The sequence below is a fragment of the Nymphaea colorata genome, chromosome 1 (genome assembly GCF_008831285.2).
Source record: "Nymphaea colorata isolate Beijing-Zhang1983 chromosome 1, ASM883128v2, whole genome shotgun sequence".
Taxonomy (NCBI): domain Eukaryota; kingdom Viridiplantae; phylum Streptophyta; class Magnoliopsida; order Nymphaeales; family Nymphaeaceae; genus Nymphaea; species Nymphaea colorata.
Window position 1 is genome coordinate 36,752,744 of NC_045138.2, and position 12,263 is coordinate 36,765,006.

The 12,263-nt window shown below is 38.1% G+C and overlaps 1 protein-coding gene across 4 annotated transcripts; it reads left to right on the plus strand.

The window, feature by feature from the left end:
- The first annotated feature begins 1,977 nt into the window (after nt 1-1,977).
- LOC116255438 (uncharacterized) lies at nt 1,978-10,664 on the plus strand. Of its 4 annotated transcripts, XM_031631276.2 has the most exons (10): nt 1,978-2,296; nt 2,555-2,687; nt 4,027-4,356; nt 4,493-4,691; nt 7,001-7,180; nt 8,335-8,415; nt 8,509-8,672; nt 8,842-8,978; nt 9,968-10,083; nt 10,171-10,664. In XM_031631276.2, the coding sequence occupies exons 3-10, from the start codon at nt 4,094-4,096 to the stop codon at nt 10,417-10,419; spliced, it is 1,389 nt and encodes a 462-aa protein (XP_031487136.1). In that variant the 5' UTR covers nt 1,978-2,296; nt 2,555-2,687; nt 4,027-4,093; the 3' UTR covers nt 10,420-10,664. The 4 variants fall into 4 exon arrangements, with proteins under 4 accessions (XP_031487136.1, XP_031487123.1, XP_031487143.1 ...); XM_031631263.2 differs by lacking the exon at nt 2,555-2,687 and having other exon boundaries at nt 1,978-2,330; XM_031631283.2 differs by lacking the exon at nt 2,555-2,687.
- Nucleotides 10,665-12,263: the final 1,599 nt, after the last annotated feature.

Below are 12,263 nucleotides of genomic sequence, written 5' to 3' on the forward strand. Positions count from 1 at the left end.
GAAAAAGTGTCACATGTAAGGCCCTTTAGAGGGCGTCAGCTCCTCTGTTTCCTTTAATGGTTATCAAGTTTCTTTCATGGATGATCACCCCTCATTTTTCTTAACAAGAAAGGGAGACTGGTTCATATTCTTTGGCATCAAGTAAAGCAAAGATTTCAACAGGAGCTTGGTGGTATGCCCCAACTACCTCACCAAAGGATCTGCACCAACTTCCTCACCTCCTGGCTCGGCTCGGCTCGATTCGACTGGGCTCGGCGTAGGCCGGTGCATAGGAGTTTTGAAATCTAGTGCCGCTGTTTACTTTCTTCATTGAAGAGCATGATGTTCTCTTATTCCGTTTTACGAAGATCTTGTTGTTAGGCCGTCTGTAACGAGAAAATGATATAGCAGATGCTCGATTTTGACATTCGCGGTCTAAATTTGTCGACGATTTTGCTGTTTTTGTCTATTGCCTCGCTTTTGATTCCATATCTCTCTCTCTCTCTCTCAACCTTCTTCACTGACTTAACCTATGGTACCCTAGCTCTCTAAGCTTATACCTCATATTTTTTTTTCTTATAAAAGAAGTCGATAAAACTGGAACCTCAATTATTTGTCGAACATTTGTGGCCTACCCCTAGCACACCTGTGCAAATCTAATGGGGGTTGTGGATCTATGGAAGATCAAAATGCCCAATCTGAAATCCACATATTAGAGAATTGCAAAGGAGTTGAACTTTATGAATCTTAGGTCCAACTAAGGGAAGTTTCACGAAAATCTTCGTGGGGTTGACTAGTTAAATTCTATCGAAAGAGGGAAAAATAAACTATTTCATTAGTTTTCTTTAAAGAATAAGCCAGATTCATGAAACACACTATAATTGTGATGTTCAATGAATCTACCTTACATTTTAAGGTAGATTCGTTGAATACTTTGTTTTTGTTTCCATTGTCAACGCCGCTATATATATATATATATATACATGTGTGTGTATATTTTAAATAGTCATAGCTATCAAGGAATTGAAATTGCTTTCGATCTAAGCAAACATGGCCTTAGAGAATGTTTAATTCCTTGTCCTAATAATGCTAGAAACCAAACACTTTGTCTTAGTAACTGGGCATCACTCAACACGCGCCATTTTCAGCTCATGTTTGCCTCGAGTGGGACAAACGGTCCATGCCGAGGCTTTAAAATGATGAACACGATATTAGAAACACTTGGTTCTTGTCCCTTTTTTGTGGCAAACATGCTTGAACACAACATGAGAAGAAAACGCGAAATTAAGGGGAGAAAAATATATATCTAAAGATACGACAACAGTAATATCCAGTTTGTAAGTCAGTAAAGCTGAACTTCGATCAAGCAGATTGAGGATTCAAATTAACTGTGGATAGGACGACTAACATTAAGTGTAATATCATAATATTTGTATCTAGAAAAATTACTATAAACAAAATACGACCCTTAGGCTTGTCACGGGGACTTAATATTAGGCAACAAAACATTCAATGATAGCTAGGTTCGATTCTTATGAAAAATAAAGTCGACGAGAGTGGGAAGAGGCCGCCACCGCAGTTCCATTTTTCCGTCGAGCGGATTCCCACAGGACAAAGGAGCTTCGGCCGTCGGACGGAGTAATGTGTCTAACCCTTTTCTCCGTCGGAATCAGGTGGACGGCTGACGTACTGCGAGAGAAAAGCAGCCGCAGTTAGCAGTGCAGTCGCCGGTGGAGACGGGCAAGAGTGCACGGCACGAATTGGCGGGTGTAGGCGGGAGAAAATATAAGGGCAAAATGGGAACGACGAAAAGATGAAGGTCGCCTGTAATTTCAGCCGTTCGATTGAATCCGATCGAACAGCCCATTATGTCTTAGCATCCCACGGGATTTACCTGTTACTCCCACAGTAAGGGCTTGATATATAGGACATTTCTCGGTCAACAAGCAAGTTCTCTTAATTCTATTGCTCGAACCTCAACAACCATACCAGAAGGCCGAGACGGACCAGAGCCGAGCCGAAGGAGCCAAGCCACGCCGAGAGAGAGAGAGAGAGAGAGAGAGAGCAGCTCATCTACCCAGAAGAACGCGTGCAAACGAACGCCTCGCATCCTTCACCTCTCTCTCTCTCTCTCTCTCTCTCTCTCTCTCGCTCGCTCGTCTGCAACGTTTTTCCTCTCGAGGGGGGCCCTGATTTCGGTCCCCCTTCATTTATCCCCTTCCCCTGGTTTTTGTTCAATCCAATTCCTCTGTCTATTTATTGAGGAATAGTAGCAAGCATACCATTCATCACTCCTTGACTCGCGAGGTAGTTGGGGGTTAGTCCTTCCTTCCTCGCGAATTCCGTCTTAGGTCTTCTTCTCTTTGCTGCTGTAGATCGATTTGTCTCGAATTTCTAAATTAATAATTATTGGATTGAATTTTTGTCTTTGGATTAGTCTTGATTGATTGGTTGCAGGGTTCTTGTTGAGGATTACTGGTTTCCCGTGGAATTCGTTTGGGTTATGAATTTTCCTCGGCCTCTAGGGTTTTGTGCAGTTGCCTAATTCCCTTTGCTTTTCCTCTTGGCTCCACAGGGAATTCTTTTACGTGTTGCTGGGTTTGCCGATGATGCAGATTTTACTGGACTTTCAGTGCCTTGTAATGTTCTTTAAGTGGGTGATGCGGGTGTCGGTGGTTTGCGATTGTGGTAGACACTAATGTGAAAAAGTGAACCTTTAATCATATCCGATTAGATCAGTCTTTTCATTTTAAGACAAAGTTGAGCTTTGTGCATCCTGCGGACTAGGTGTTCTTCTGGCTTTTTATACATGTTATGGCTTCAGTATGGATTCAAATTATTCGTAGAAGCAGTCAGTGGCCGGGTAGTGGTCCATAGGGAGTATTGTAGCTCGCTCGATAATCGTAAATGTAGATTATCTTTTGTTAAGAGCTACAATTTTTGTGTTAGATATTGAACAAACTTTGGGATTCAATGATTGAGCTGGAAGAAGAATGGTGGAATTGTACTAATTTTGTGGGTTAATGTCGAATTATTCTGGGACTGTGACTTGATAGGAGGCAGAGAAACGGAGATGGCTTTTCAGAATATTCTATCTCCAAGACAAAATAAACAAATTTGTGATTTGGTTTTGCAAGGATTGAGAAAACCGGTCAAGTAATTTTTGCCAAAACAAGATGGTTGTTGGCATATATCTTAGGTCATATACTTCAGTCTTCGTTGGTCTATCTAGTGACAAATTCACAAACTTTACCATTTCTGGGGCTTCAATGTGTGCATACTTATATTCGTATAGTAAATGCGTTCAACACTGAAAAATGTTAATGAACTTACGTGGAGGATTTACAAGCTAAAATGGTGGCATAAAACAAGATCATGAAGTGATGTTTGCCGAACAGTACGTATCTGCGTGCCCTGCAGCTTTAAAGTGCAAGAACCCTCCAAATGTATATGATCTTAGTCAGGCGTTTGAGAAGGATCTGGTGGCAACGTCCTTTAATCCTCTAGCAGGGGCAGGTGGAGAGGAGGCATTTGCATAGACATTTTACATCTTCCTTTTAGTTCTATTTTTTGTGTTCTTTATTATTCTATAAGATCATTCTCATTGTGTTAAACCAAAGCTAAAAGGTCACCCATGGCTAATATGTACTTATTTCTCCATATGTACGTCCATTTCCAATTAATTTACTTTCCCAGTTTTGAAAACTCATTTCCAGTTCTCTTGGTTTTGAAGTTATTTTAGTTCCTCCCTGCTGTTTACTAGTTTATTCTCCAATAATTGAGCTCTGCAGCATCTAATGATCAAACCTCTAGCTTTTGACTAAGATCCTTCTTTGTCAGGTTGTTGCTTATGGTTTTGTCATCAGATTGTTACTCTTGTGAAAATAACCTTCTCGTGCATAAAACAGTAAAACCCTTATTGTGTTTTTTTCTCTTTTAATGTTGCATGAATCTTCATTCATGTGCATTTGCAATATTTTTTCTTTGTCTTAGTAAAATAATTTGGAGATTTATTCCTATATTCATGTAAGTTCCTTTGTAATTCAGGTATACTCTTGAGATGGGAGGGAATCTATTTTATTAGGTGGTTCGTTGTGATCTGCCATCTTCTCTGATGCTAGTCTTGAAGTCCCTTTCTAAGAGATCGTGGTGTAGCTTAAGCTTATCACGAGCATTTAATTCGCTGACAGTTTTAAAATTTCGCCCAACTATGTCGAGCTTGGAGGAGCCCCTTGGTTTTGAGAAGTTGCCCAACTTAAAGAATGTTAGTAGGATGCAAGTCTTCTCTAGTTCTTGCAGGCCAAGGGTTGATGAAGAAGAACTTGGAAATTGCTTAGCTGAAGGGAGGAACTGCAGTTCTTCTAACAGTTACAATGAGTATGTTGAAAGTTTCCATCCTATTCTTTCATTTTTTGTAGCTTTGAATCCATTGCATCGTTGTTGGTACTTATTGGTTCTTTTGAGTTTTGACCTTTGTTTTGAAAACTTCCATGTACTTAATTTCTTACTGCAGTGAAATGTATACCAGAGAGACATACCCATGTAGGAAACAGACAAGAGATGTCTTCAGAAGAGACGTGTTGGATCGTGCATCATTTCTTCCTAGGAGAAGTCAGATGAATTCCAATAGTGTCTGTGGTTTATTGTTTCTTGGCAAGCGTAGGTACAATTCACAAAGTGGTGAAAGGGGTATAAGAGGTCTTACGGATAAGGTGATATCATACTCTAATGTATCCTTCCTTTCTGAACTGAAGCTTCTTTTGTATTAGGCAGTGACCAAGCATGGATTGCTGAGTGTTATTGCATTCATAGTATGACTTGCTGCTAATTATCAGCACAGACAGACTTAGTGAAGTATGTCTCAAAATGGAAAGGAATACATAAACTCAACTTTGAAGTATTCTGGATTTTATCTTCGAGAAAGTAAACCAGAATATTTCCTATGGATTGTCTCTATAGGTTTGAAATACTTTATTATCTTGTCAGGGAACCCGTTCAGGAAAACATTGTGCGAGTGAAATTTGTTCATGAGGACTTATAGACATGCTTAAAAATCTCATGCCTGTGTGCCCGACTCAGTTGTGTTGGCTTTATTGATTGGTTGATTTGCGTTACTATTATGGTGCTGCTAAGTAAAATCTTAGCATCTACTAAAATGAAGACTTAGAAAAGTTAACAAAAATATGAAGAAAAAACTTTTAGAAGGTTTCTAAAATGATGTAAAGCAAAGTTAAGCATCTTAGCGTGCTTTTAAGTAGTTGGTACACTGAACGTTCTACAATTCCTGTCCTCATTTATTCCTTGTATTAGGGACATGGTTATCTGTTTTTTCACTATGCTGGAGACAATACTTTTTTCTCTGTCACTTCATTCATTTCATTGTCACATATATCGTGTTTGGGAATTATACAGCGAGGAATTTCTCGAGTATACTACAACAAAGTTGTATATCACAGGAATATCTCAACAAATTTTTTAAAAATTGAACACATTTAAAAATCCTGAAAATTATAAAAAAATAAAATAAATAAGAAATTAATAAAAAATATGAAAAAACACAAAAAATGCATATGATATGTGTTTTTTTCATTTTTTTATATTCTGGCATTTTTTTAAAAAAAGACGCTTCTTATTGCCGTTGTATACGGCTGACTTATTTTTTGCATATTTAACGTGTTTCGATGAACTCGCGATATTTGTGACAGTTATTCATTTTACTTCTCGAACTTGTTCTTTGTTACCTTATATTTTTTACTTCACTAATTTCTTTGTTATCTTTGGCCTCTATCAATGTTGTAAACAATTTATCGCAACCTGTATCAGTCAGGCTAATAGATCCATTCTATTGTAAAAATAAAATATTGTATCATAGAATTAATTTTTTAATTCAAAAAAGTCAGAAAAATATCGAAAAACTCAGAAAAAATAAGGAGAAATCAAGAAAAAAATTGTGGCAGATTCCATGCAATAGAATTAGTGCTTTCATGATTCTTTATAGAAGAGCCTATGTTTGTCTTCCAAATAAGAAAAAATGTTATATGACCATTGACCATTAAGTTATTTTAAGACTCCAAGGAGTATAAGTTATGCACAACAAAAAATTATTGATTTTGCAACCCATTTGACCATCTTTTAAAGAATGAGAATAGTCATTCATATAATGCCAAAAAGAAATTCACAGCCAAGGTTTATTATAGAATTTATTCAAGCCAACACAGGCAATAATGTTAATATCAAGTTTAAACTTTAGAGCATATTACAATCCTTTTTAGGTGCTTAGATTTGTTTGGCACATAATCTGTGTAGCATCTATTAGCAACTCCATACATGCTCACAAATTACATATTACTATGCGTTGCTGAATCCTAGAGATTGGGTGATACATGTTATTCTTCTCGAAAATACTTTTAAAAGTAAAATTGACAGCTCATAGTCACATTGTTTAAATAAAAAAATCAGAAAAGTTGAGAGAAAAAAAATTATGGCACCAACAAAATTAGAATTTTTATAGTTTTGACCTATGTGTATCGCGTATCATACAATCCAGGCTCTGTATCATACAATTTGTATGATACATATATGATACACTACCTATTTATGTTACTGCTGGTGTACCCTATTGTAAAATCAGAAAAAGAGATAATACGTACAACACTGGCCTCTATTACATTGTCAGGTTGAACCAATCAGGTTCTCGATAGCTTCTGATGATGGCCATGATTATGGATGTCATGTACTCATCTATGTATTAGGAACTTGCGTGATACCTCCAAATAAACTTTGTGTTTTTCTTGCATGGATTATTTGCCAGACCTCCTTGCTTCTAGATTAAGCTTGTGTCACTGTTTGATTTCTCAACACATGAGATATCCTATGAAACTGTTAGTAATGCAGTTGAATTGCTTCCATCTACATTTTAACTACATGTCCAGCATATTTGGTGTTTTCATTTTCTTCATGTGTTAAATCTTCATGTTATTATTGTTATGTTATGGTGCTTTAACTTTTTCTGGTGGTGCAGTGTCTTGGGGAAGCGCCTCATTTTGTAAAGATTGTGGAGGTTGGGCCAAGGGATGGATTGCAAAATGAGAAGGATATTGTCCCTACAGATGTAAAGATTGAACTAATCCACAAACTTGTTTCTTCTGGGTTGCCAGTTGTTGAAGCTACAAGCTTTGTCTCACCAAAATGGGTACCACAGGTATAACTTCCTCAATCACCCCATTTTGTTGTGGCCTTGTGTTGTAACTTTAACTTCTCAATCACCCCATTCTGTTCTCACCTTCTGTTGTTTGTTTGGACCTCACACTTGATGAACTCATAGCAGTATATTGGTTGTGTCTTATAATGATATTTATCTGAAATTATAGTTATTTTTCTCAGATAAACTGTGAGAATGAGCATTATAAGCTTGTCTCATGTGGTGCCCATTTTGATAGCGCAGGAAGTAGCTAGATGAAAAGAATGAAACAGTTGTGTATGTCAGCTGATTTTGTATGTTCTTACCAACTACAAAGAAATGCAAGTAGACAATATTCGCTTAGACACCACACCCGATGAGAAAATGGCTGATTGCGCTACAAATAACATTGTTGCATCAGTTAAGTAGCTCGTTGAACGTCAAGAATCAAACTTCCATTGGAACCACTGATCCTTAGCCTTTTCTGCCTTTTATTAGTAGCAAGAGATATGACTTGAAAGTTGAAGTTTGCTTATAATGTCTTGTATCATTATGCTATCACCTGGGTTTAGGCTGTTGAGCAGGTGCTTTTCTGCGTTAATCATCATTAGGTTTAATGATGTTGGTATTTGAAAATTTCTTTTGCATAAATTGTCTTTTTTTTTTGTGCTTGCACTTGTGTATATTCATGCATGTGCTACTAAGATGAATTATTGGGAGACTTTTCTTTGCCGTTGCTTGTGCCAACTGAAAAAGGGAAACTTTTGGCCCTTGTTTGAATAGATAAATATAGTGGAGTACTTGCATTAATCTTTCCAAGTTTTGCCTCTCCTCCAACAATCGAGCCAGGCCCAAAATCTATTACTGCTGAACCACATTTACAAGAAAATGCATGACACTGATTATGTTATTTTTCGTTCTTTAGAGAAAAATCAAGTTGACTATATTTTCATGATTAATGAGTTCCATTATTATGTTCCACTGATGAATATAAAACAAGCATAGTGCAATTAAAGAGATGATTTGCAGTTTGATTTTTTCATTTACTACTTGTGAGTTGTGACTTGTATCGTATGCTTATGGTAAAATATTGAGAATAGATTAAGCTAAACATAACAGAAAGAGTTGGCACTTTTATTGGTGTCTTCTTAATGACTTTAATATGTCAATTACAGCTGGCAGATGCCAAGGATGTAATGAACGCTGTTAAAGACATCAAGGGAGTGCAACTGCCTGTTCTTACACCAAATATGAAAGTTAGTTTATTTTAATTCTTTTATTACACCTTTCTGTTCAGATCATTATAATCTCAACTTTCAGAATCCGGGATGAATCATGCTGAAATGCAGGGTTTTGAGGCTGCCATTGCAGCTGGTGCAAAGGAAGTTGCCATTTTTGCATCAGCATCTGAATCATTTTCCAAGTCAAATATTAATTGCAGCATTGAGGAGAGCCTGTCTCGATATCGTGAGGTTGCTTCTGCTGCAAGAAGACTCTCAGTTCCTATCAGAGGGTATGCCAGAGTTGTGCTAGATAATTAATAATTTAATATTTAAGCTCCTTATTTAGAATTTGCAGACAGATCGTTTTTTTTGAACTATAATCTGAAGCATGGATCAAGGGCTGCACCACTTGTGGCTTTCTTTTTATCCTAAGAAATTGTTTGTGTTTCAACGTGACAGATATGTATCTTGTGTGGTTGGGTGCCCTGTTCAAGGGTATGTCCCTCCTTCAAATGTAGCATATGTTGCAAAGGAGCTTTATGATATGGGCTGCTTTGAGATCTCTCTTGGTGATACTGTCGGTGTTGGTACTCCTGGTATGCTCTCATGCTGAATATCTTTAAGATTAACTCTCTCTTTGCATGGTGACATATGTAGGTCCGTACCAGTAGACATGATCGATGCCTTCCTATTCCTTTTCTGCCTACAAGCAAACATGGTTAACTTTTCCACGTAGACTATGGGTTCTTTCTTTTCAATATTATTTTTACAATTGACATTGTCCACATTTAGTTTTATCGGTTTACTTTACTAGTTTATCTTTGCATTCTCTTCCATCTACAAGTGCATCTAGGCAACCCTGTCTATCCCTTTGGATTGGGTATGGGAAACTGATGATCTTAAGCTTCCTATTAACTGTGACTAGTTTATCCTTGTGTTATATTCCATACAAAAGCAGGTTTAGGCGAACCTGTTCACGCATGGGCTTGTATATGTCATTATGATCTCAAGCTTCCTCAGCAATGCAGTGTCGAGCAAGTGTCTCATTTATCATTCCCTTGGTTTAGAAGATTCCATGCGATAATGAGTTGCCTGAGTTTGAAGGAACCATGTAGCTTCCATTCCATTTTGGGTTGTTGGCTATTAGCTGAATTTAAAACTAATTGGTGTCCTGCAAAATGGTTGGGATATTGCACCGTTTATGCTGGTTTCTTTTCCCTTCTTTTTTTACTTTGTTTGGAAAGTCAAGCCATTTGATGGTTCACTGGTTAAGAGCCATATTTATCTCTGCGTTCTATTTTCATGGATTTGATAGAGACTTGCACAGGGTCCTTCCTCCTTACATGCTGTACTGTTTCTTAATGTGGCCAATCCGGTTGAGCTGCCAAAAAATGCACTTGCATGTACACCTCTATGCAATACAAGTTGGTCCACAAGAAACACAAATTCAAAGTTATCGATGTCCATTTCTTTTGGGCTCTTGGACTCTTTATTTTGGCTGACCATGAGCTGAATCCGTAGTATCAGACATCTAGATAATCTTGTGGGGTAATAATTGCATATTGATTTCCTTTGTTGGTCTCAGGTACTGTAATTCCAATGTTGGAAGCTGTGATGGCTGTTGTTCCGGCAGAAAAACTTGCCGTCCATTTCCATGATACCTATGGTCAATCACTCTCTAATATCCTGGTGTCTCTCCAGGTACTGCATTGGGTTCTGTTTCTGGTAAATTTGTTAGTAATGCTTTTTTCTGTTTCATTTTCACTCATCAGTCTTTCCTTTAACCAGATGGGAATCAGCACTGTGGATTCATCTGTTGCTGGGCTTGGGGGTTGCCCATATGCTAAGGGCGCTTCTGGTAATGTGGCTACTGAAGACGTTGTATATCTGTTGAATGGGCTTGGGATAAGGACTAACGTGGACTTGGGTAAGCTGATGGCTGCTGGAGATTTCATCTGCAAGCACCTGGGCCGTCAATCTGGATCCAAGACCGCCATTGCTTTGAGCAGGCTCACATGCGATGCCTCTAAGATTTGATGAGACAAAATTATTATATATCGGGATCATAAGCAGAAAATGAGTCTGCATTTAAGCATGTAAAAAATCTATAGGCATATGTATGCCTCATCCCTATGCAAGTGGGGTTAGGTTATATGAGGACGATGGTTATTGATCTTTGTGATCATATTATGTATAACAGATGAATAAATTGAACAAAAAAACTGTGAGAACATTTTTAAGGCTATAAAATTCGTAAATGCAATAGGGTCAATTTCTTCGTTTGCTTTGCGTTAACTTCTTGTCTTATCGTGCATGATAGAACAAGGCCTCTTCAGTTATGGAATAAAACTTCGGAAGGTAAATAAGTTTGAGGAAGAATTTTCCTACTATTTACCTTTGCTTTTGTTTTTGTTTTCCTGTTGACCCTTGCCGATGTTGATAAACCAATTGTGAGATGTTCCTGTGAAGGTAAGGAGAAAATATAAGACAGGCATACTAAACGTTTAATGTTAATTGGAAAAGATTTATTTCGTCATACTTGATTCCTAAAGCATCAATAAATGGGTGCAATTGTGGAAAGAACGTGAAACACTGTCTGGCAGTCAATCGGTCGTTCGTGGATTTCCGTACCCTGCATGTTCATCACTTCGAGCCTGCAATCTTGTTCACACTGATGCTATTACAAAAGTTGGAGATTCTGAGAACAAAAACTATAATTAGGCCCTTTCGTTTTTTTTTTTTAATATTAATATAAAAAATGAGGTGCAAGCGAGAAGCGAGCAAGATCTGTCTATCCAAGCGAGGAGTTGGTTTCAAGATTTCCAGAGCTCAAGGAGGCCAATAATTCAATAGTGGGGAGTGCATCTTATATAAAAAACTGGCAGGAGTCTCACTAGTACTGGCTTCTCAGGTAAAAGGAGTGCTAAGAAGCCTGCAGCACTAGTTCTTATGGGCAGTTGTCAAGTTTATTCTGTTAGTTAATCGTGGCAGTTGCCAACAGGAGCTTCCTCTCATTGGTAACATGTAGATTCAAAATTGAACCTCACAGCGGTACAAGCTCAAAGGTCAGGACCTTCGCCCTCAGAAGCCAAAGCACTCGTCAATTTGGGGTCGGACCACCCATATAACGCGAACAATTATGGGTGAGGCGTACCTCCTAGAAATTTTCAAGCCCTTTGAATGCTCGTTGCAGGTTCATAACTGAGGGGGCCGAAATGGAGTTCCTTACTGAAAAAATTGAAAGGCGTAGCAGCTTAAATTACTCTCGTTTGTTTGGTTTCTGTTACTCAATCGAACTAACAACAGATCGGATTCAGCGTGGTTTTTAGATAATGTCAGATAGGTTTAAATCCTGAGATCAGCCAGCTACTTTTCACATTTTAACACAGCTACTCTTTCCTTCTCAATCATAATCTGATGAGCGGTTTAAATGATCGGGGACGTTAGGATTAAGGGCGGACAATACCCAACAGCACTACAATATTCCGTCATCCTCGATAGGGTTTCAGGTCACCAATCACTTGGCACCCCATGTCCGTTCTCATGCATGAATGCTGGTTTTCTAAAATTTCGGAAGACAATGCCAAGTGTGTAGGCAGATCGTGTTTGGATTAAATTTAGGTACAACATCTGACTACTTGGAAATTTATCTAGTTGAATTTGCATTTAGATTACAAACACCAAATGGAATTCTTATTTTTTGCATAAAACCTGATTCAGATATGCATCGAAGGCAGTCATTTGAAAGTTTTAAGAACTTGAGCGTGCTTTGTAAATTGTTCCTTTCCTCACAATGATCCACATTGACTTCTTCCTCGACGAAGGGTGGTAGCCGTCCAGGTGAAGATTCCGTTACGCTCAGGCCTCCTTCGGCCAGGGTG

What these genes read in the sequence shown, in the direction of transcription:
- LOC116255438 (XM_031631263.2), top strand. Translation starts at nt 4,094, where the DNA reads ATGCTAGTCTTGAAGTCCCTTTCTAAGAGATCGTGGTGTAGCTTAAGC. An exon ending in TCTTCTAACAGTTACAATGA is followed by an intron (nt 4,357 to 4,492) that starts GTATGTTGAAAG and finishes TTCTTACTGCAG; the next exon opens with TGAAATGTATACCAGAGAGA. An exon ending in TGTCGGTGTTGGTACTCCTG is followed by an intron (nt 8,979 to 9,967) that starts GTATGCTCTCAT and finishes TGTTGGTCTCAG; the next exon opens with GTACTGTAATTCCAATGTTG.